Source organism: Nematostella vectensis, chromosome 5 (assembly GCF_932526225.1).
Source record: "Nematostella vectensis chromosome 5, jaNemVect1.1, whole genome shotgun sequence".
Lineage (NCBI taxonomy): Eukaryota > Metazoa > Cnidaria > Anthozoa > Actiniaria > Edwardsiidae > Nematostella > Nematostella vectensis.
In genome coordinates, this window is record NC_064038.1 from 13,241,054 (window position 1) to 13,259,200 (window position 18,147).

Here is an 18,147-nt window from a genome sequence, read left to right on the forward strand (position 1 = left end):
CTTGGTCTTTTTGTTTATAGCCACCTTGATAGTTTTTGGATTGTTCAGTATGTTTGATGCACACATATTTTTGTTCAAGGTCATCGTGTTTGAACTCGAGAGATGTCTTGGTGAGTCCACGCCAGCCCTCGCGTCCTCTCCTTCCAAAATAATAACAAAGGTTAAACCACACAAATTCTTGTAGCTTGTTAGGAGAGTCTACATCGAAGTAAGACCTGAGTTTGTCCATATCACCGGGCTCTATGGGGCTTTTGTGCTCAGGCTTCTGGTTTCCGCGCTTGTAGTAGGACTTGCATACTACTTCAAACATTTTGTTTGAATGTAGAAACTCAGCGTCTTTTAAGATATTTTTAGTACGAGCGATGGCTGGCTGGTTATTGTGCGATGAATTGCAGCCCTGATACCCGTTAGGGCACTCGGCGAGAGGTCCTTCTTGTCTTTTGTTTTGACTTCAGCATAGAAACGGCGTAAAATGCCTCCAAGATCGGAGGAGCTGATACTGTGAAAATCACATTCAACACTTCGCTTCGTGCACCACTCGGTGAACTTTTTCATCGCCCAGGATGTTTGGTTTTTAGTATTTTTGGGAACAAAATCTTCTTCCATTTTTTAAGCTCCTCTTCATCGAGCTCAGAAGATTGTGAGTCGTGTTCAGCCATGTTTTCCTGTTTGTTTATTCGTAGTTGTCAAAATACAACCAAACACGGCAAGCGGTGCGACGAGCGGTTTGAATGAATTGCGGGAATTCCTTCTTCTTCTGATTGGCTCGCTGCAATTTCCTCGCCCTCTCATTGGCTTAGAGCAGCGGGCTTTAATATATTAGAGCCCGTATAATACGCCACAATGCTCGCCAAAGTTATAATAATATATCTTGAATGGCGGCCACCTTGGATTGGCAGCCACCTTGGATTTTTCAATTTCAATAAAATCAAGGATTTTTTGTAAGGATTTACGTAAAACTATACAAATACTTAATAGTCAATCTAGAAAGTATAATTGTGAGGAAAAGTCTATAAAAAACTATTTCTCAGCTTACAATATGGATATCCGCTTAAATTATTGACATGCCAAAAAACTGGAAATAATAATATACATTATATATACATTTCTATTGTTCAAGCAATAATACATTACACCTCTATAAAACTGTAAGTATAATAAATTGGGCGTGGCGTCCTTGCCAGCTTTCATGCTTGTACTAAAAAAAATCGAACAATTCTGCACCATTTTCCTGTACTATAGATGTATCTTAGTTCATCTCTTAAAAATGAATGGAAGACAAAAATAAGGGACTGACTAATGTATTTATGGGTATTTGTACCCTGCCCCCGGGGGGCCAATAACCGATCATATTCCATTCAGCCCCTGGCTTAATAAACGTACATTAAGTATCCCATACCTGCATAATGTCCAGAGATCGCCTGGATAAGTCCATGTCGATGTTTGCAAAGGCTGGGTAACTCATATCCATAAATATCTCGAGACCGTTTTTTCTGGGCGATAAGACTGTAATAACTGTAATATATATTTTTTTAAATGAGAAATAAAATGTTAAATCGAATTTAGACGTCGTGGACATCTCCAAAGCTCCTCTCTCCGAAAAGGTAGAACCCTTCGTCGCCAGGCATGGCGGGTCTGACGTCTGAGAAAGCCGTTCGCTCGTCAAACGACTCGACACACTGGCGTAACCACGCCTGGTGCCGGACATGGGCAAGGCCACCGAGGCTCACGGGAACAGAAGTCAGCGGTAACCTCTCGGTCAGCTGCCGCGGGCTCACGATTTCGATCTTTTCGCGAGTTTTGACACTGAGGAAGCCCACTAAGAAACGCAGGCTCGCTCGCATCCACAGAGGGGGCGAGACGATGAACACGTGGTTCAGTTTGGCGGGATAACCACCCTGTGGGGGAGAGGGAAGAAATGGCGATCAGCATATAAAACATACTCCCCACAAGAGCTGTAGCAGAACATGGAATATTGGGGGGTGGGGTAGTGTCGTTTGTTTGTATCGTATGTGTTTGTATCTTCTGTCTATATTAGTACTAGATTTATTGGGCCAGGGGAAAATAAATCATATTCCATTTAGCCCCTGGCTTAAAAAAGGAACAAAAAGTATCCCATACCTGCATAATGTCCAGGAATCGCCTGGATAAGTCCATGTCGATGTTTGAGAAGGCTGAGTCACTCATATCCATAATGATCTCGATACCATTTTTCTGGGTAATAGGACTGTAACACAGAACGATCACCACGGTATTATGATGCTTACAAGGGATTGCTACAACAGACGATCGTTGCGATTATATGTCTACGAGGGGGAGACGATAATTACGGTATTATGCCTACAAGGGAAAGACGATTGGTACAACAGACGATCGTTGCGATTATATGTCTACGAGGGGAAGACAATTACTACGACAGACGATAATTACGGTATTATGCCTACAAGGGAAAGACGATTAATACAACAGACGATCGTTGCGATTATATGTCTACAAGGGTGAGACGAATACTACGACAGACGATTATTACGGTATAAAGTCTGAGGGGTAGACGACTGCTACAATACACGATCAATGGGGAGCTGGCCTACTGGATCCGCGTGTTATGGACTATTATTTGCAAAAAGAAGACGACTGCTAGATTATTGTATGTTTGACTGTATGGGTGACTGTCACGAGTTATCTGATAGGGAATCCGATTGTCTATCAAACAATCGGCCAAGGCTAGTCTAAATAGCCTGCGATGTATTCGGAAATAATTCTCATAAGAAAGTTTTTGCGGTCGGCACCGAGGCTTAGTCTCAAGTCTCAATATCTGCGCATTGATGGGTGTGCAGATATATATACCTATGTTATACGATGTGGTGGTTATAAACGCCTATCTATCTACCTGAGTGTAGCCTCGTCGAGCTGAAAAGAGATGGCCTGGATGGCGGTGACCGGGTCAGACGTACCCGGGTCATGTAGCGACACATTCACCAGCACTACGGTGGGTTCCGTCTCGTCCCGAATCGGCTAACGGGAAACAAGGACAAATGAACAATGAAACAAGTGAACAAACAAACAAACAAACAAACGAACGAACGAACAAGCAAACAAATAAACAAGCAAGCAAGAAAGCAAGCAAGCAAACAAACAAACAAACAAACAAACAAACAAACAAACAAACAAACAAACAAACAAACAATCAATCAATCAATCAAGCAAACAAACAAACAAACAAATAAATAAATAAATAAATAAAAAGTTCATTTTAATCTGTCCGTCCATCTGTCTGTCTGTCTGTCTGTCTGTCTGTCTGTCTGTCTGTCTGTCTGTCTGTCAGTCCGTCTATCTGCCTGTCGTCTGTTTTATCTGTGTGTCGGTCATTTTGTCTGTCTGGTTGTCCTCTAATCTCTTGCCGTCAGTTTGATAGCACTCACCAAGACCGTGAGTTTCCCTGAGCTGAGCTCCTTCTGGATGCACCGCGTGTAAGGCGAGACATTTTCCAACTTATAAGCCTTACGTTGGCGCTATGGAAAACAACAGACGATAAGTAAGCAGAAGTCGAAACGTGTTACACAGACGGTAAGCCATTGTACAGCCTATAAGCCATAAGCACACAGACGACTTCTACTTATTGCTGAAATATTTCTATAATCATCCCTTATTTTATTATCGATTTTATTTTTTTAAAGTTTTATTTTTAAAAGTTTCATAATTGTTAAAAAGAATATTAGTTCTTAACTAGACGCACCCTATTCAATTTCAATGAACTTTGCCGTTCTACTTACCATGCAGCTGAGGTAGAGCTTGATGGCCTTGGGAGCGTCGTAGTCACTAGCAAGGAGGTACTTGATGGCCGTGGAGGTATCGACAGGACTCAGGCCAGTCAACTCACGAGAATCATTAACTTGAGTCAAGAATACACTTATAGCCTGTTGAACAAATGGGAGAGCTTGGTGATGATGATGATGATGATGATGATGATGATGATGATGATGATGATGTACAAAAGATGATAGTGATGATAATAATGATAAATATGATGATGATGACGATTATTGTGCTTTGTTAGTGGTGATGATGATAGCAAAGATGATAATGTTTATGATGGTAAATGGTGATATGTGCGTGGCGATGATGATTACAACAACAATTTATTTATACCGCAATAAAAAATAATTACAACAAGGTCTGCTAAGAAATACCCAGGACGCAAGTCAGCTAAACAGCAATTATCATTTGTCATGCTTAGTCTCACCTCCGCGCTACGGTCCGCAGACGTTCGTCGACTGATTGTGTGTTCAGTCTCGTTGACCGATAATCGATGATGACTCGTTCTTCCGCCGATAACCTCACGTGATCCCCATGCGAGGTTCAAAAGATTCGAGACGGATGAGCGAATCTGTAATAGAAAAATAACAAGGTTCATAGTCCTCGTGCTACAAAATTTCAAGGGATGGGATGGGAATGGATGATTTTCAACAAAATATGTCACACGAGTCTCAAGAAGGACATTAAACAAAACATGTCACGCAAGATCGATATTTTGAACAAAAGTATCACGCAATGCGGATTTTTAACAAAATATGTCACTTTAGTCAGACACTATCTTAATATGTCATGCAAGTCTGACACTACTCAAAATAATGTCACGCAAGTCGGATATTAAACAAAATATATCACACTAGCCAATCATTATAAAACAAATGTGTCACCCAAGTCGGACACTAATCAAAGAATGTCACGCAAGTCGTACATTATAAAACAAATGTGTCACGCAAGTCGGCTAGTAAACAAGACAGAAATTGGAAGGGCGTTTACAATATATGTGACACAAGTCAAGCTCACCTGTAGTAATTGGGAATCTCCTGTGGCATTATGGGAAGAGCTGCTGCTCTCGGTGCCTTCAGTGGTGCTGTCTGAGGGCGTTGTCTGCGTGTAATACGAGCTGCTCTCGTATTGGCTGGTGCTCTGAGAGGGTGTGGTCTCCGAAGTGTAGGAGGAGCTGTTCGTTTCATCCGAGTTGGTGGTGCTGTCTTCAGTTTCGCTTGTAAATATCGATAACTCTATTGGAAAAAACAAGAAATGCGGTAAAGATACAGTTTTTGATTTGACACTTGTGATCGTTAAAATATTTTTTACCATATACGAGGTAATAAGCTATTCCGATTTAACAATTCTCCAAACCTTCTGGAAGCACAGTAGACATGGTATAACAACGACAAATTAACAAAATCAACAACACTAACAATAATAATAGTAATTATAATAGTTACAATAATTATCACAACAACAACAACAACACAATAATAAAAATAATAACAACAAAAGCACAATAATAAAAATAATAACAATTATCATCATTATCATCATAATCATAAAAATAATCATAGTGATAATAATTATGATAGTAATGATGATAATAATAATAATAGGAATAAAAATAAAGAAAAGTTACTTACTTGACAGAAACCTTGTTACTGAGACTGAAAAGTCTGAAAGTTCAAAAAAAAAAAAATCAGAATTATGTTTCTGTTGTTGTGTTTACAATTTTGGTGCACTTTTTTTTATAGCCATGATGGTTGTTAAGTAACAGTTTTTAATTTATTTTGTAGGAATGTTTGTTTTCCCAACACAAATTTTATACTACAAAATATATGGAGCGCAAGAGATTTTCAGGTTCACGTTATTTTGGTGACAAAGATAGTGGCGATTTCAAAAGATGCTGTTAATAGTGGTGATGGCAAAAGATGGTGCTAATAGTGGTGATGGCAAAAGATGGTGCTAATAGTGGTGATGACACAAGATGGTGCTAATAGTGGTGATGGCACAAGATGGTGCTAATAGTGGTAATGGCACAAGATGGTGCTAATAGTGGTGATGACACAAGATGGTGCTAATAGTGGTGATGACACAAGATGGTGCTAATAGTGGTGATGACACAAGATGGTGCTAATAGTGGTGATGACACAAGATGGTGCTAATAGTGGTGATGGCAAAAGATGGTGCTAATAGTGGTGATGGCACAAGATGGTGCTAATAGTGGTGATGGCAAAAGATGGTGCTAATAGTGGTGATGGCAAAAGATGGTGCTAATAGTGGTGATGGCACAAGATGGTGCTAATAGTGGTGATGATGATGATGATGATAAAGATGATGATGTTGATAGTGCTAATGATGATGATAATGGTCGCCATGATGATGGTACAGGCGATTGATAATGGCAATGGTGATTATGATGATAATGGTTGTGATAATTGTAATGATAATGATGATGATGACGAAGACGATGATGATGATGATGATTGTAATGATAATAATGATGGAAGTAATGATAGATGATGACGTTTGATGCCGTGTATCGTCGCAGCTTAAAAAAAACCTTCATTTTATACATATATCCTTTACCTTCAGCCAGGGTCTGTTGCTCTTGGACGAATGCTGTTGTTAACGGAGAAGGTCCAACTCCTTGGCCAGATGCCTCAAGAGTCGACACCGATTCCTTTGCCTGAGTGGCAGGCTCTCGTACAGGCTCCACGTCACTGATGTTTATATCTTCCCACTCATCTTCCTTGGTTAGGACCATCGAGGATGACAAAGTAGCAGTTAATTCAAGGTTCTTGTGAGAGGGCAATTGCCCGTCACTTCTTGATGCGCTGATGGTCTGAGGGTATTCCCATTGGCTTCTCACTCTTCCTTTCTGGTTGGTTGTGGTGGATGATGATACCACTTTATCGTGTTGAGATGACCGATCTGCAAAATACAATCAACAAATACTTCGCGTACGTTTTGTGGTTTAGTGTATTAACTCCAGGGGCGTATCCAGGGGGCGCCCCCCCCCCCCTTCTAGCAGCCAAAAATACAGTAAATGACAAAAAGAGACATTATCTAAAATACAGACGAAAATGCCTTGAAAAGGCGGTTTGGGCTACCTCCTGTTAAAAATTCTGGCTACGCCGCTAAACTCAATGTACCCTTACCCTATAAATTGAATTATAACATCTTGCTCTACACTCGCAAGTAAGGTTGGTTAGTTAATTACAACTTGTATAAAACCTTTTTTTTTTATAAAAACGTCATTTCACCAAATTCTGAAATACTTAGAATTATTCCTTGGCTTAGACAGCCTAATGCGCAGAATCATATAATTGTGCATAATTATTACAAACTTGATCAAAATTATTGTTATTGGTCATAAGTGTAATTCTCTTTCTAATTAATCATATAGTGCAATATATTTATACAATGAAATTTATGTTAAGACAATGAAATTTAAGAACATCCTTAAATAACATTTCCAGTAATTTAGCTGTTGGAAATCTTCGGCGAAATATGAAGCAATAGTATAAAAAGATTTCGTGATTTTAGTAAAATCTAGACTAACAAGCCGTATCGCTCTTGTATAAGTAAGAGGTTTTATTCCTATTTTACCTTTACGTAGCCTGTGTTTGCGTCTAGGTATTTTGATCTCGGTGTCATCGCTAGAGGAACTTGATGGCGCTCGGGGCCTCACTCCTCCGCGATCCTCTGCAGCTGTAAGGTATGATGACGATGTACTGCCTAGCGTCGAGGATGTGTAGGGGTTGTGGCTGCCTGTACCGGAGTCGGTAGAGCTTGGCGGCAGCAGACACGAAGAACGAGAAGAGTCGGGGGAGGACGAGCCAACACTCGAAGATTTCTTAGACAGACATATATATTGCATTAAGGTTTATGATGTTTCGCTGTCCATGAAAATAGTAAGTATGACGATGATGATGATGATGATGATAACGTAAAGATGATGGTGATGGCGATGTTGCTGCTGCTGATAATGATGATGATCATGATCATGATGGTATAATTGCGCTGATTGATATTGAAAATGATTATAGTGAAATTGCTGATGGTTATGTTAAAAGCATTCATTTGATGATGATGGTGATGATGGTGATTTTGATACTGTTGGCTTATCTCACCTCATCTCCAAAAGACGCACTCGAGGAAGTAGATAGTTCGTAGCTTCGTAGAGAAGACGAAGGTTTTAAAGAACTTATCTCACCTTCGAGTGAAGACAGAGAGCAAACATGTAATTAATATATTGATTACTCTTGCAGTAAATATGCAGCCAAAAGAAATGACCAACGAAAACAAACCACCATTTCAACAGACTTGAAAACAGGATGGGGAAAATAAAGAAATATTGCGGAAGAAAAAAACACATAAGAACTGAATCACGAGCATAGGGATACAAAAAGTAAAAAAAAATATAAACAAACTCACCTTCAGGACACGTCTCGTTTGCCTGGACGGTAGTCGGCTGCTTGGTAGAGGGAGAAGCTTTCACTTCACCCCATGCCTGAGATGATACAGCCTTGGAATTCTTAGAATCCGATTCTCGGAAAAGCTGCTCAGGACAAGCCTGATTGGTCGACCACCCGTCGTCGTCATTTGACAGGACCATCGAAGATGACAAAGAAGCGCTTATTTCAAGGTTCTTGTGCGGACGCATTTGCCCTTCACTCCTTGAAACAAGGCTAGACTTGCTAGAATCTCTGATAGTCTCTTGAGGAGGGGAATTCCAGGGCTCCCTTTTCCTCTCTGGCTGGTTTTGGGCGTTGGTGTTTCTCGCCAGTGACGTAGTGAAGGATGATGTATCCGCTGTCTCAGACTCAGAAGACGACACATCTGCTAAAGACAAAATGATAATCTTATTCTTACACCCGTCAGGGTACCTCGTGTGTTCAATCCCTAGCCTCCTCAGCCCCGCCCACCATCCCCCATCCTAAAGGGCACGCGATAGAATCTCAGTTGAGAGCATGAGGACACATAAGCAAAATTTTAAAATGATAGCCAATCTATTAGTTAAACAAAGACGACAACTAAGCCTAGATTTTACCAACTTCTAAACTTCAGGTGTTTATTTCTGCTGCAATAAAAATGAATAAATGAAACAAAACAAAACAAAACAAAACAAACAAACACTTCAACAGACCTGAAAGCAGGATGGTGAAAATAAAGAAGCAAATAATGGCGGAAAAAAACAACAGAACTTACAGGCCAAAAATGAAAACAAAAGAATAAACAAATTTTAAAAAAACTCACCTTCAGGACACGTCTCGTTCGCCTGGACGGTAGTCGGCTGCTTGGTAGAGGGATAAGCTTTCACTTCACCCTCTGCCAGAGATGACACATCCTTGGAATTCTTAGAATCCGATTCTCGGAAAAGCTGCTCAGGACAAGCCTGGTTGGTCGACCACCCGTCGTCATCACTTGTAAGGACCATCGAAGATGACAAATTAGCGCTTATTTCAAGGTTCTTGTGCGGACACATTTGCCCTTCACTCCTTGAAACAAGGCTAGACTTGCTACAATCTCTGATAGTCTCTTGAGGAGGGGAATTCCAGGGCTCCCTTTTCCTCTCTGGCTGATTTTGGGCGTTGGTGTTTCTCGCCCGTGACGTAGTAGAAGATGATGTATCCGCTGTCTCAGTCTCAGAAGACGACACATCTGCTAAAGACAAAATGATAATCTTATTCTTACACCCGTCTGGGTAACTCGTGTGTTCAATCCCTAGCCTCCTCAGCCCCGCCCCCCACCCCCATCCTAAAGGGAACGCGATAGAATCTCAGTTGAGAGCATGAGGACACATAAGCAAAATTTTAAAATGATAGCCAATCTATTAGTTAAACAAAGACGACAACTAAGCCTAGATTTTACCAACTTCTAAACTTCAGGTGTTTATTTCTGCTGCGATAAAAACGAATATATGAAACAAAACAAAACAAAAGAAAACAAACAAACACTTCAACAGACCTGAAAGCAGGATGGTCAAAATAAACAAGCAAATAATGGCGGGAAAAAAACAGAACTTACAGGCCAAAAATGAAAACAAAAGAATAAACAAATTTTAAACAAACTCACCTTCAGGACACGTCTCGTTCGACTGGACGGTAGTCGGCTGCATGGTAGAGGGAGAAGCTTTCACTTCACCCCCTGCCAGAGATGACACACCCTTGGAATTCTTAGAATCCGATTCTCGGAAAAGCTGCTCAGGACAAGCCTGGTTGGTCGACCACCCGTCGTCATCACTTGTAAGGACCATCGAAGATGACAAATTAGCGCTTATTTCAAGGTTGTTGGGCAGACGCATTTGCCCTTCACTCCTTGAAACAAGGCTAGACTTGCTAGAATCTCTGATAGTCTCTTGAGGAGGGGAATTCCAGGGCTCCCTTTTCCTCTCTGGCTGGTTTTGGGCGTTGGTGTTTCTCGCCAGTGACGTAGTGAAGGATGATGTATCCGCTGTCTCAGACTCAGAAGACGACACATCTGCTAAAGACAAAATGATAATCTAAATTCCTTCCCCGTCTGGCGGCCTAGTGTGTTAAATCCCTCGGACTTTCATAAAAAAAAAATTACCACTAGAGCTAGATGATGCCAGCCCTCCCCCCATCCAACCAGGTGTTGTTAATGGCGGAAAAGACGATGTCCCCCTTGACCAGGTGTTCTTAATGGCGGAAAAGACGATGTCCCCCTTGACCAGGTGTACTAACTACCGGAAAAGACGATGTCCCCCTTGACCAGGTGTACTTACTACCGGAAAAGTCGATGTCCCCCCTTGACCAAGTGTACTTACTACCGGAAAAGACGATGTCCCCCTTGACCTGGTGTACTTACTACCGGAAAAGACGATGTCCCCCCTTGACCAGGTGTACTTAATGGCGGAACTAGACAATGCGCCCCCTAGACCAAGTGTACTTACTACCTGAAAAGGCGATGTCCCCCTTGAACAAGCGTACTTACTACCGGAAAAAACGATGTCCCGACCTGGTGTACTTACTATCGGAAAAGACGATTCCCCCCTTGACCAAGTTTAATTACTACCGGAAAAGACGATGTCCCCCTTGACCAGGTGTACTAACTACCGGAAAAGACGATGTCCCCCTTGACCAGGTGTACTTACAACCGGAAAAGACGATGTCCCCCTTGACCTGGTGTACTTACTACCGGAAAAGACGATGTCCCCCCTTGACCAGGTGTACTTACGACCGGAAAAGACGATGTCCCCCTTGACCAGGTGTACTTACAACCGGAAAAGACGATGTCCCCCCTTGACCAAGTGTACTTACTACCGGAAAAGACGATGTCCCCCTTGACATGGTGTACTTACTACCGGAAAAGACGATGTCCCCCTTGACCTGGTGTACTAGCTACCGGAAAAGACGATGTCCCCCCTTGACCAAGGGTAATTACTACCGGAAAAGACGTTGTCCCCCCTTGACCAGGTGTACTAACTACCGGAAAAGACGATGTCCCCCCTTGACCAAGGGTAATTACTACCTGAAAGGACGATGTCCGCCCTTGACCAAGGGTAATTACTACCGGAAAAGACGATGTCCCCCCTTGACCAAGGGTAATTACTACCGGAAAAGACGATGTCCGCCCTTGACCAAGGGTAATTACTACCGGAAAAGACGATGTCCCCCCTTGACCAAGGGTAATTACTACCGGAAAAGACGATGTCCCCCCTTGACCAAGTGTACTAACTACCGGAAAAGACGATGTCCCCCCTTGACCAGGTGTACTTACGACCGGAAAAGACGATGTCCCCCCTTGACCAAGGGTACTTACTACCGGAAAAGACGATGTCCCCCCTTGACCAGGTGTACTAACTACCGGAAAAGACGATGTCCCCCTTGACCAAGGGTACTTACTACCGGAAAAGACGATGTCTCCCCTTGACCAGGTGTACTAACTACCGGAAAAGACGATGTCCCCCTTGACCAAGTGTACTTACTACCGGAAAAGACGATGTCCCCCCTTGACCTGGTGTACTTACTACCGGAAAAGACGATGTCCCCCTTGACCAGGTGTACTTACTACCGGAAAAGACGATGTCCCCCTTGACCAGGTGTACTAACTACCGGAAAAGACGATGTCCCCCTTGACCAAGTGTACTTACTACCGGAAAAGACGATGTCCCCCCTTGACCTGGTGTACTTACTACCGGAAAAGACGATGTCCCCCTTGACCAGGTGTACTAACTACCGGAAAAGACGATGTCCCCCTTGACCAAGTGTACTTACTACCGAAAAAGACGATGTCCCCCCTTGACCTGGTGTACTAACTACCGGAAAAGACGATGTCCCCCCTTGACCAAGTGTACTAACTACCGGAAAAGACGATGTCCCCCTTGACCAGGTGTACTAACTACCGGAAAAGACGATGTCCCCCTTGATCAGGTGTACTAACTACCGGAAAAGACGATGTCCCCGCTTGATCAGGTGTACTAACTACCGGAAAAGAGGATGTCCCCCCTTGACCAGGTGTACTTACTACCGGAAAAGACGATGTCCCCCCTTGACCAGGTGTACTTACTACCTGAAAAGACGATGTCCCCCCTTGACCAGGTGTACTTACTACCGGAAAAGACGATGTCCCCCCTTGACCAGGTGTACTTACTACCTGAAAAGACGATGTCCCCCCTTGACCAGGTGTACTAACTACCGGAAAAGAGGATGTCCCCCCTTGACCAGGTGTACTTACTACCGGAAAAGACGATGTCCCCCCTTGACCAGGTGTACTTACTACCGGAAAAGACGATGTCCCCCCTTGACCAGGTGTACTAACTACCGGAAAAGACGATGTCCCCCTTGACCAGGTGTACTAACTACCGGAAAAGACGATGTCCCCCCTTGACCTGGTGTACTTACTACCGGAAAAGACGATGTCCCCCCTTGACCAGGTGTACTAACTACCGGAAAAGACGATGTCCCCCTTGACCAGGTGTACTAACTACCGGAAAAGACGATGTCCCCCTTGACCAGGTGTACTAACTACCGGAAAAGACGATGTCCCCCCTTGACCAGGTGTACTAACTACCGGAAAAGACGATGTCCCCCCTTGACCAGGTGTACTTACTACCGGAAAAGACGATGTCCCCCTTGACCAGGTGTACTAACTACCGGAAAAGACGATGTCCCCCTTGACCAGGTGTACTAACTACCGGAAAAGACGATGTCCCCCTTGACCAAGTGTACTAACTACCGGAAAAGACGATGTCCCCCTTGACCAGGTGTACTAACTACCGGAAAAGACGATGTCCCCCTTGATCAGGTGTACTAACTACCGGAAAAGACGATGTCCCCGCTTGATCAGGTGTACTAACTACCGGAAAAGACGATGTCCCCCCTTGACCAGGTGTACTAACTACCGGAAAAGACGATGTCCCCCCTTGACCAGGTGTACTAACTACCGGAAAAGACGATGTCCCCCTTGACCAGGTGTACTAACTACCGGAAAAGACGATGTCCCCCCTTGACCAGGTGTACTAACTACCGGAACTAGTCGATGCCCCCCCTTGACCTGGTGTACTTACTACCGGAAAAGACAATGTCCCCCCTTGACCAAGGGTAATTACTACCGGAAAAGACGATGTCCCCCCTTGACCAGGTGTACTAACTACCGGAAAAGACGATGTCCCCCCTTGACCAGGTGTACTAACTACCGGAAAAGACGATGTCCCCCCTTGACCTGGTGTACTTACTACCGGAAAAGACAATGTCCCCCCTTGACCAAGTGTACTTACTAAAAGAACTAGACGATGCCTCCCCCACCTACGTGTACTTATACCGGAGCTAAACGATGCCCCCCTGAAAATGCTTTACTTATCACTCGAGAAAGACGATGCCCCCCTTACTACGTGTACTTACTACCGGAGCTAGACGATGCCCCTCCCTAAAAATGCTTTACTTATCACTCGAGTAAGACGATGCCCCCCCTTACTACGTGTACTTACTACCGGAGCTAGACTATGCCCCCCCTGAAAATGCTTTACTTATCACTCGAGTAAGACTATTACCCCGGAGCCCCCCCTGAAAATGCTTTACTTATCACTCGAGTAAGACGATGCCCCCCCCCCTGAAACTGCTTTACTTATCACTCGAGCAAGACGATGCCCCCTTACTACGTGTACTTACTACCGGAGCTAGACGATGCCCCCCCCTGAAAATGCTTTACTTATCACTCGAGTAAGACGATGCCCCCCCTGAAAATGCTTTACTTATCACTCGAGTAAGACGATGCCCCCCCTTACTACGTGTACTTACTACCGGAGCTAGACGATGCCCCCCCCTGAAAATGCTTTACTTATCACTCGAGTAAGACGATGCCCCCCCTGAAAATGCTTTACTTATCACTCGAGTAAGACGATGCCCCCCTTACTACGTGTACTTACTACCGGAGCTAGACGATCCCCCCCCTGAAAATGCTTTACTTATCACTCGAGTAAGACGATGCCCCCCCTGACTACGTGTACTTACTACCGGAGCTAGACGATGCCCCCCCCTGAAAATGCTTTACTTATCACTCGAGTAAGACGATGCCCCCCCTTACTACGTGTACTAACTACCGGAGCTAGACGATGCCCCCCCCTGAAAATGCTTTACTTATCACTCGAGAAAGACGATGCCCCCCATTACTACGTGTACTTACTACCGGAGCTAGACGATGCCCCCCTGAAAATGCTTTACTTATCACTCGAGTAAGGCGATGCCCCCCCTGAAAATGTTTTACTTACCACTCGAGCAAGACTATGCCCCCCCTGAAAATGCTTTACTTATCACTCGAGTAAGACGATGCCCCCCCTTACTACGTGTACTAACTACCGGAGCTAGACGATGCCCCCCCTGAAAATGCTTTACTTATCACTCGAGAAAGACGATACCCCCCCTTACTACGTGTACTTACTACCGGAGCTAGACGATGCCCCCCCCTGAAAATGCTTTACTTATCACTCGAGTAAGGCGATGCCCCCCCTGAAAATGCTTTACTTACCACTCGAGCAAGACTATGACCCCCCTGAAAATGCTTTACTTATCACTCGAGAAAGACGATGCCCCCCCTGAAAATGCTTTACTCAATCAATCAATCAATCAATCAATATATTTTATTTGGTACCCTTATACATGATTATATATCAGGTGTTTTTCCAAATAGTTAAGATAAAAAGGAGGTTGTCATTATCCGTGGTGTGCATTTATTCTTTTAGGCATTCAAATCTTTTTCTTGTGCAGTCAAAAATATATTTTGCAGTTTCCCTGTTAATGATCTCGTTTCTTTGATCCATGGTAATAATAAAAAGGAAAGCTCTTTCAGATGTCATTGCATTTAAGTTGATATTAGTTTTGTCTTTGATAACACTATAGTATGCCTTTCTAATCGCGTTGTATGTAGGGCATTTTACAAGAAAGTGTTCTTCGTTTTCTATTCCATTTTTGCAAATCGTGCACCTCCTCTCATTTGGGGGCACATATGGTTTGGCATGTCTACCTGTTTCGATGGCCAAATTATGATTGCTTAGTCTTAATTTTGTGACGGCAATTCTGTGTTGTACATTATTAATTTGGGTAAGATATTTTTCAAGTTCGTAGACCACCTTGAAGGTCCTGAAAGTTCGCAATTTATTCTTTTGGCGTGGGTCTCTTCTACTATCATTGTGAATCTCACTTAGCCACATCTGTCGCTCGATATCTTCAAAGCGCATCTTTATTAAATTTATAGACGTGTTTGGGGCATCAAGCCATATATAGCCCAAGCCTGCTCGATCTAAAATGTTTTTCAGTTTGTGCACCCAAGTTACCTTGCTGTTATTTTCTAAAGAATCTAGGAAAGCCAACACAGCAAGTTTACTGTGGTCAGAATTTATCATTTTTTGCCAATATTTTATTGCTCTACATTTGGCTTTTAAACGCATTGGAAATCTACCGACCTCGGATCTACATGCATTAGAACTGCAGTACCTGTTGACGCCTAGCAGCCAACGTATAAACCTTGTGTGTACAGATTCTATGGGGTCTTTTTCTAGTTTGTCATTGCAGTCTGTTCCCCACACCTCGCTACTATATAATAGAATTGGGGTTACAAGGGTATCAAAGAGCCTAAGTGTTAGAGTTATTTTGTCTCTAAAGTGGTTTCCCATTTCTTTTCGAAGCTTATACAAAGCTTTTAGTCCGACCTTCTTTATTTCTTGCTTTGCTAGGCTGAAGTTCCCAAAGGTGCTAAAATGCACCCCAAGGTATTTATATGACTTGACAATGTCAACTTTACTGTTTCTGTATTTAAAGAGATAGTTGTTCATTGTTTTCCCAGAGTTATTAAATATCATTATCTTAGTTTTTTTCTAGATTAACAGTGAGTTTTGCTTCATCACAAAATTCGCTTAGTTTGTCTAAATATTTTTGTAGCCCCGTGGCAGTCTTCGAGACGGTTACCAAATCGTCGGCATAAAGTAAACAACTAATAGGTCGTGAATTGAGTTCGACATCGTTGCAATTTCTTACTGTATTTAGTTCCTCGGACAAGCTGCTGAGATAAAAATTAAATAGTGTCTGGGAAATCATACATCCCTGTTTCACTCCGTTGTAACACCTAAAGGCTGGCGTTAACAGATTTCTAATTTTGACTGAGGACTTATCATTTGTGTAAATTGATTTCAAAACTTCAAGAAATCGCCCTGTTACGCCTGAACGCTCTAGCTTATCAAAAAGTTTGTGTCTTGGTACTCTGTCGAAAGCTTTACTGAAATCAACATAACACGTAAATAGGAAGTTTTGTTTCTTTTTTGGCTTTGCTTTAACGTATTTGTCAATCAAAGATTTTAGGATGAAAATACTATCCACTGTTCCATGCTCTTTTCTGAATCCTCCCTGCTCAGGTTTGATTATTTTTCTTTCGACAAGGTAATTGTACAATCTGTTGTTCATTATGGATGTGAAAACTTTTCCTAGTGACGAGAGTAAGGTAATACCTCTAAAATTTTCCGGTTTACTAGGATCTCCTTTTTTCAGGATCGGTACTATCAGACCATACCTCCAGCTAGATGGGTATTCCCCACTATTCAAAATTTTATTAAACAAAATTTGTAATGGCTTTTTCAGAGTTTCTTCGCCGCACTTTAATACTTCGTTTAAAATATTATCAGCGCCGGGTGCTTTACCCGTTTTTAGACTTTTTATGGTGTTAGTTATTTCGAGTTCCGTGAATTCGTGATCCAATGGCCCTTGCCTATTGTTTATTCGCGTTTTTTCTACTTCTTCCATTGTATTTTGTGATTCTATTGTCGCGTTTAATTGTTCGAAGTGCTGATGAAAAACAGCAGCTTCTTCGGGTCTAATTTGATGTGATTGTTTATGTGTATTGCTGTTGAAAATCCTATTTATTTGTTTCCAAGTGTTTTTAGAGTTTCTGAAATCGATACTGTTTACTATATTATTATAATGCGTATACTTTTTCCGCCTACAGAGTTTTTTAAAAGACTTCTTTTTTTCCTTCAAGACGGCTCCTAGCTCGCGTTGGTCAGGCTGCTTTGAAAGTAATTTGCCTAGTGAGCGTAAATTTTCTTTTTCATTTTTACATTCCTTGTCGAACCACATTTTGTTAACGCTGCTCTCTTTAATGTCATTGTTTTGGTAGCGCAGTCCTGCGTTTTCGCATGCGGATAAGAGCGTTTCTGTAAAAAGATCTACTGATGTGTCTACGCAATTATTATTTAAAGCCGCATTTAAATTTGTTTGCACTTCTTCGGACTCGAACAATAGCTTTGACTCGCTACTGATCTCGTTATTCCAGCGCAATCTTTTGAGCTCACTTAGTTGTACGTTTTCTGAATTATCCTTTTGTTTAAATGTAAATTTCAGGTTTAGACTGCATGAAAGCGAACAGTGATCAGTCAGGTGTGGCTCAAGCGGATTCACAATGAAATAATCAACAATGTCTAAACTTTCATTATTTACAATTATGTAATCAACAACGCTGCTTCCGTTGTATCGAAAGCAGGTTTTCTTACCTTCAAGGTCACCTACTACTCTGCCGTTCAAAATTCGCATATTGAGTGCAGTGCACGTTTCTATTAAATTTCTTCCTCGGCTGTCAATCACCTTAGAGTCTTGTGAATTTCTATTATTTGGAATATCAATTTGGTAATCTTTTGGTAGACCCATAAATTCGTCATTTTGTTCATCATCCAGAGCAAATTCTTGCAAAATACCCGTTCTTGCATTAAAGTCCCCTTGGATAATGACATCCCCCTTTAGAGAGAGCCTTAATATTTCAAATTCAAGTTCTTCTAGAATGTCTTCTTCATAATTATTACATCGCCCGTTTGCTGGGCTTAGATACACAGTTCCT

At 42.4% G+C, this 18,147-nt stretch overlaps 1 protein-coding gene across 19 annotated transcripts in view; it reads right to left on the bottom strand.

The window, feature by feature from the left end:
- The window catches only part of LOC5507634 (mucin-5AC), a 71,807-nt gene that overhangs the window by 4,604 nt on the left and 49,056 nt on the right, over nt 1–18,147 (bottom strand). For 10 of the 19 annotated variants that reach the window (XM_048727583.1, XM_048727582.1, XM_048727584.1 and 7 more), the window contains 14 exons: nt 9,886–10,293; nt 9,067–9,474; nt 8,245–8,652; nt 7,941–8,023; nt 7,417–7,663; nt 6,394–6,738; nt 5,448–5,480; nt 4,834–5,051; nt 4,244–4,387; nt 3,774–3,917; nt 3,423–3,512; nt 2,891–3,015; nt 2,122–2,227; nt 1,400–1,898 (listed from right to left, as the gene is read on the bottom strand). In XM_048727583.1, the coding sequence (XP_048583540.1) occupies nt 1,563–1,898; nt 2,122–2,227; nt 2,891–3,015; nt 3,423–3,512; nt 3,774–3,917; nt 4,244–4,387; nt 4,834–5,051; nt 5,448–5,480; nt 6,394–6,738; nt 7,417–7,663; nt 7,941–8,023; nt 8,245–8,652; nt 9,067–9,474; nt 9,886–10,293 (3,095 nt within the window). In that variant the 3' untranslated portion in view covers nt 1,400–1,562. The remainder of the gene's footprint in view (nt 1–1,399; nt 1,899–2,121; nt 2,228–2,890; nt 3,016–3,422; nt 3,513–3,773; nt 3,918–4,243; nt 4,388–4,833; nt 5,052–5,447; nt 5,481–6,393; nt 6,739–7,416; nt 7,664–7,940; nt 8,024–8,244; nt 8,653–9,066; nt 9,475–9,885; nt 10,294–18,147) is intronic. The other 9 variants (XM_048727591.1, XM_048727581.1, XM_048727597.1 and 6 more) reach the window with 6 other exon arrangements.